This window comes from Populus euphratica, unplaced genomic scaffold (genome assembly GCF_000495115.2).
Source record: "Populus euphratica unplaced genomic scaffold, PopEup_1.0 scaffold104.1, whole genome shotgun sequence".
Classification (NCBI taxonomy): Eukaryota; Viridiplantae; Streptophyta; class Magnoliopsida; order Malpighiales; family Salicaceae; genus Populus; species Populus euphratica.
Genome location: NW_011499915.1, coordinates 179,349 through 186,646, shown reverse-complemented (window position 1 = coordinate 186,646; position 7,298 = coordinate 179,349). Strand labels below are relative to the sequence as shown.

The following is a 7,298-nucleotide window of genomic DNA, read 5'->3' as shown; positions in this document are numbered from 1 at the left end:
AAAATTAACACTTAAAAAACATTAATAAAATTAAAGAATATTAATAAAATTAATACTTAAAAAAATATTAGTAAAATTAACATTTTAAAAATATTAATTAAATTAACACTTAAAAAAATATAAAAAAATTAAATAAAAAAACTGCATGAACAGTGCAAGTGAATTGCACGGTGCATGTGAACAGTGCAATTCATTGTGAACAGTGTAGTGAATTGCACTATTCATGTTAATTGCACTGTAAACAGTGTTAGGTGAATTTTTTTGCATTATTTCTGTGAGCAAAATTCATTGTACAATGTCCGACTCAATAAAAAAAATTAATTTTAAAAATAATATTTTATATAAAGTATTATTTATTTTATAATATAATAAGAGTAATTAATTTTACAATATTTAAATTTAAAACCATCAATATTAATATATATATTTTTAAATTATTTTATAACCTCAATTTTAAAATTATTTTTAACTAAATATATTAAATAATTTTTTCTTTAACCTTAATTTCAACCATAATTTTAACCAAATATCTATTTTTTCAAATTAATCTTTACCAAAAATATTTTTTATAAAATATTTTTTTTTAAATCATAATCACAACAGTTATTATAATATGAAACGCATTCTAATACTTCACTTTAAAAACATAATAAAAAGTAATATTTAATTGCTTAATTTTTAGAAAAAAAAATTATTTTAAGTAGGAAATACCTTTTATAAGTTATGAAAAATTTAAAAATGTCATATTATTTACTTATTATATCAAATTTGATCCTCAAACTTTTAATTGCTATATATTTTATTTTGAATTTTATTTTTTTAATTTTACCTCATAAAATTTAATTTTTATATCAATTTTGATTTTTATTTTCATAATTGTTATTCTTTTCTCTTATTATTTTTTAATTGAAATTTTTTATCTATTAAATTTGATCTTTATTCTTTTTATTGTTATTTATTTTATTTGAAACAATTTATAATATTATAATTATTTTTTATTTCATCATCTTTTAACTTTTTTATCTGTTAAATTTGATCTTTAATAATTTTATTGTTATTTATTTTATTTGGGATCATTTATAAAATTAATTCTTTTTTTATTTTTATTTTCATTCAACTTTTTAGTTTGTAAGATTTGCTACTCATTATTTTAATAAACTTTAAAAAAATATTAATAGGTTATTTTACAACTCATTTTTCATGACATAACTAAACACTAGAAAATATTTTCTAAATTATTTTTCATGATACTATCAAATATTAGAAAATAATTTACTTTTTAGGAATTTATGTTTCAAGGAAATCACTTTTCATTAAAAAAAACTACATTCCAGCAAATAAATAGAAACTTAAACTTATTTTTTACACAATTAAGCCCTATTAAAACCAAATTAAAACCCAATTACAAGTCTTTTTTTTAAGAAATGGATGAATTGAAATAAATGAGATTGAAGTGAAAAATGCAAGAAAGATAGGTGGTAGCTTGAAATTTTCTGTCAAAAATTCATTTGAGTCCCCCATCTTTTTTATTTATTGGGTCATCGATCCCTAGACTTTTACAAAATTAAATTGTGATACCAAACTCTGTTTTAATTATTTTTTAAAACTTTTTGGTTGGAGAAGAGAGAAGAGCTTGCTGAATTATAGCTTAGAGAGAGAAAGTGTATGTTGGCGGAGAATTCGACCGTCAAAAAGTTATTTTTTGTGTCAAATGGTTTCATATGACGAAAAAAGTAGATTAGATTTTTTTTTTACCTTGAAAACATCTAAAAATTAGATTTAAACTTAGAAAGTTTTTCATTTCGAGTGGATTTTGGGTTTTAGAATAATTTTTTATGTTTCTCATGACCATAGATTGATTTATCAATGCTCATAGAGTGTCTCCTAAGTATTCTGAGTTAAAATAGATAAAAGATTAAGTTTTGGGTTAAAAAACAAAGTTTCTTGTTTTTTCAAGCACTATAGTGACTGAATTTTGGAAATAAACAAATCACGTGTCATATGATTATGATGATCCATTAGTTGATATATTTTTAAAATAAATTTTAGGTTTATGTTTTATTAGTTTGTGGTGACATTTTAATGATATTGGATGTATTTAATTTTTAAAGAGATAGGAATGGTCAACTATAATTTTTTCTTAATTTTATATAGATTAAATTTGTTTTTCTAATTATATTAATTTTTATATGTGCAACCTTGTATTTTTTTTATTCATTGAATTTTATATGTGTCAGTTTCTATTATAATTTTTATATGTTTTTACATTATAAATTTATTTTGACAAAAAAATTCATTAAACATAACAACATAAATTACCCGTATTGCGATGTTAAATATTTTAATCTTTATTTGTTACTTAATTTTTTAAAACTTATCAATTTTAGGTTGGTGTTTTACTTTGCAAGTGTATATTTTTTTTATAATGTAGTTAAATAAAAAATAGTTTTGAAAAAAAAATAATCTCATTGAAATTTATAATATAGTTTACATATTTGACCTGCTAACCCATGTTATCTAATTCATATATTTAACAAATTCATCCACAGACGATATATGTTTTTTAGTTTTTAGGACGTGGCAGTTGATATCTTTTGCCAGCGTTTGATGTTCTTGCTGCAGCTTTATTTTGTACTCCAGTTCTCTTTAAGAATTTTGCTGCACGTCTGCTCCAGAAGCCAGAGCCTAAGAGCTGTTTATTTGTGTTTTAAAAAAACTAAATTTTTTTTATTTTTTATTAATTTTAAATTAATATATTTTTAGTATTTTTAAATTATTTTAATGAAATGATATTAAAAATAAAAAATCATTAATATATATTTTAATATAAAAAATTATTTAAAAAGTAACAGTAGTTTCAAATATTCTCTAGATTTCTCTCCGCTTATAACTTTATTGAAACATCAATTTTATAGTTTCTTCACCAATTAATGACTTACAACAAGAAGTAAAACAACACAAACTAGATGCATGGCGGCGCTCAGGGCCGACCCTAATTTTTTATCTTAAAGGGAGAAAAAGAAGATGTAAGTATTAAAAAACGAAATTAGAAGCTCAAATTATTGACATGAGTAAATAAATCCATTTAAATTTGATGATGTGGATTAAAAAAAACTGCAAAAAAAAAAGAATACATGAATCCATCCAATTAACTTGCAAAAATCAAGATAATCTCGTCAAAAATAAATTAAAATTTTAAATATCAAACAATTCAATATTATAAAATAAAATTAAAAAAAATTAATCAAATTAAGTCAACTTATTAACCTCGCGACCATATATATAATTGAGATAATTAGATAAAAAAATAAAAATAAAATAAAGATCAAACTCTAATAAATCAAATATTGAAGGATAATAATAAAAACAATAATAAAGAACAAAAAAAAAAGGAGATTAGCATGTGTTAATATTTAAAACTCGTGATTAATCTCGTTGAAAATAAACCTAAAAAAATAATGAATAAAATTTGGAGAGAAAAAAGACAATAAAAAAAGAAATCAAAACAAAACAAAGAACAATAAAAAAATAGATAAAATTTGACACAAAAATAAATTAAAATCAAACATGGAGTATGGATGGCAATGAGTACCTACATGTTAAATTTCTTGATATTTATACTCTACATGTTACCCACCCAGTAAAAAATATAAACATTTATAAACTATCAATTGGATTTAGGATATCCACACAGGTATCAATCCTTGGGCTATTATTTATTTTTCAATAAAAAAATTATATATATTTGAAGTGTGTATTTTTAAAATTATAAAATTATATATCATATTGCATTAAGAAAATAAAAATATTCAACAAATATATCTATATAATATAAATATATATATATATATTTCATGTTGAGTTTAGTGGTTTTCAAACCCTTTTTGATAATATTCATATATTATTTATTATCTATTGGGTAATATAATTATGAAAAAATAATAATGGCTCATTCAAGTTGATATTTATCAAATTCATATTAAATTTTCACCCCTAATGTTAAGGGATGAATTTGTTTATTCATATGTATATCTATTATCTAACCACTATTTATTATTAACTAAAACATTAATTAACTACTATATAAATTTGAAGAGTGCATGTGTGCCCAATTATTAAACTATAGAATAATACACACATGTGTATCATTGAGTTCAAATTAAATTTTTATATCTAATGTTGATGAACTAAAATAAAAACTAAATTGAACAAGGAAAATACTAAAAATAAAAAATAAGGATAAATTTTAAAATAAAAAATAAATGAAATTAAATAATGAGAGATGAAATTAGAGAAAAAAAACTAATTTACATAAGATATAAAAATAAAATAAATAAAAATTAAAAAATAAGAATTAAATTTAAAATAAAATCAAATGACAAGAACAAAATTGAAAACAAAAACTAACCAGCAAAAGATAAAAGAACAAATAAATGAAAATAAAAGGAATAAAAATCACATCATATAAAAAAACATATGAAAAGAAGCTTGTATACTTTTCACAAAAGATGAGAGAGAGGAAGGGAAGTTATATGAGTCACACCATACATTATTTGTTAACAGACACAACACCACTTAAAAGCTTTTAGTGGATGTTTGTTTACGTGATAGCTTTAACTTTTAAAGCAAACGGCGTAAACTAAGCATTTAGTAATCTAAGAAAAATAGTTTTTATTTAGTGGACTCCATAATTTTTTCTATCAAATCGGGGTTTTGTAAAAGCAGTTGGGATCTGCTTCTCTCCATTTGCTTCTTTTTATTTACCTGGACACTGTTCATAATAATGCTCATGTTAGGTGATGCCAAGTAAATTAATTCAACTTGGCATTGTTCACTCAAAGAAGTGAAGAGTGCCCGAGTGAATTATAATTCACATGCAATACGATAAGTATTCATTTGGCACTGTTCATGTAAACAGTGTTGGTGAATTTTTTTACATTATTTCTATGAGCAAAATTCATTGTACAGTGTCAGACTCGATAAAGAAATTAATTTTTTAAAAATTATATTTTACTTAAAAAATTAATATTTAATATTATTTAATAACATTATATAAATTAAAAGAATATCACATGATGATGTAGCATTTGTAAAATTTGATCGCAATTTTAATTTTGTTGTTGATGATATTTTAACTGATTTTGTTGCATACTTAAAAAACTATGGAACCTGTAATCCTTATCAGATGAATTTTGTGCGTAATGAAATTATAAATAGTTTAATAGAATAATAAATAATATTTTATATAAAGTATTATTTATTTTATAATATAATAGGAGTAATTAATTTTACAATATTTAAATTTAAAACCATCAATATTAATATATATTTTTTTAAATTATTTTATAACCTCAATTTTAAAATCATTTTTAACTAAACATATTAAACTATTTTTTTTAATCTTAATTTCAACCACAGTTTTAATCAAATATCTATTTTTTTTAAATCAACTTTAACTAAAAATAATTTTTTTCAAATAATTTTTTTCAAATCATAATTACAACAGCTCTATCGTAATATCAAATACACTCTAATACTTCACTTTAAAAACATCATAAAAAGTTATATTTAATTGCTAAAGGAGCCCACACACATCACGTGAAAGGCACGTACAGTGCATTCTCATGCAAGTTATGTTTTTTAAATATATTTTATATATATTAAAAGATTCAATTGCTTTTAAATCTAGACATATGCAAATAATAAAAACAACCCTGGATGCAAGTTAAAGAAAAGCAAAATTGCAAGGTTAGTTAAGTAATTGTGATGTTAAAAAGAAAAGCCTGTTGCCCCATAATATAATTTTTGTTTCTAAATAATAGACTAGTAATTTCATTGCACAATCTAGATCAATTTATCCCCAAATAAATTAATAATGCCAACAAAACACCATAAAAATACTATTTTATCCCAAAAAAAACTCGCCCTTTCCTTTCAGTCATGAAGGGCAAAATTATTAATATATTATATCAATCCACAATACACTTGAGTTTTGTTCCACCATGAAAGGGTGATTAAGCTTAGTTTTTTTTTTTAATTTATCAGACTATTCTTGTTTGATGTGTTTTACCTTTTTTATTTTTCAACAAATGGGGCTAAAGCTCAATACAAATGGCTCGATTGCATGTTTGACACCAATATTATTTGTTTTTATGATATTCTATATTAACTTTCTAGCCTCCATACTTCTTGCTGATTAGCAGAGTTTACGGGGTTTTTTTTTTTTTGAACGATCCTTGAAATTTTTTTATCAATGGTCATCGCCCTCCATTATTTATTAGCAACAGCTCCTCTTCCAGTCAGGCAAGAAGGACTAGTTCGAAACAAGGGGGAAGAAAGGGAAAATGATTATATTATTAATTGGAGAGCTCAGAGATTAGGGCAGTAGTGTGGCCCATTATTTTTAGACCTATACATGGCCTTCAGGCCCGTCTGATCCAACCAAGCTCGAAAGCTATTTACATGACTTTTTCTCTGTAGAAGTTTGGCCCATGAGAAACCTATTTGTATATTTTCTCAATCGAATTCGAAACTCTCACTGCTCAAATTTCGTCCCTCGCACATTTTTTGCCGAGCATTTTCTAGCTTTGTTCCCACCTTTCTCGATAACTGTTGTGTTGAGCACCCTTCAATGCCAATAATGCAGCTCCACAGGCAGCCTCTGTTTGCATTACCCGACTCATAGGCAGGCCAAGTGCTCTCTCTCGTATCTTTATCCATTTTTCGCGGCATTCATTTCATTTGTTTATAAAGTTTGCAAAAAGCTTGCGAGCCATCCTGCGTCCACACGATGGGGGAGCTGCCAAGGTCGTGAGTCCATTGAGATAAGGCTTGTAAGACTATAAACCAGCCTTGTTGGGAACAGGAGAACTTGCTAGCCTTGAGTGGCGACTTGTGAACCACTTTTTTCTTCAATAATATGCATTTCTTTTAATTAGCAAAAAGGTGATAGCGGAACTTTAACATGACGAACGCCCTCGTTACCACAGAAACCCCTAGGGCAGTAAAACCCACGAGTTGTGGGCCACAACAGTCCAGGCCGTCGTGTTCGAGGAGTTCTGTCATCTACCATTGTACATGATACAACGAGAAACACAAAAATATCCGAGGGCTCGTTCAGAAAATACGTGTATTTTTTTTCTTTTATGTTTTTAAATTTTTGATATCCTAATATAAGAATAATTTTTAAAAAATTTAAAAATTATTAAAAATACTTTAAAAAATAATTATTAGTACATTCTCAACACTCTTATAATTTACAAGTCTGTTTAGGTCTTACAAGTCTGTTTAAGTTCCTG

At 24.3% G+C, this 7,298-nt stretch overlaps 1 protein-coding gene across 1 annotated transcript in view; it reads right to left on the bottom strand.

Moving 5' to 3' along the window:
- LOC105134545 (uncharacterized) overlaps positions 1-6,671 on the bottom strand; it is an 11,128-nt gene extending 4,457 nt beyond the window's left edge. Inside the window, exon 1 of the mRNA XM_011038998.1 lies at positions 6,598-6,671. Within this exon, the coding sequence (XP_011037300.1) occupies positions 6,598-6,671 (74 nt within the window). The remainder of the gene's footprint in view (positions 1-6,597) is intronic.
- Positions 6,672-7,298: the final 627 nt, after the last annotated feature.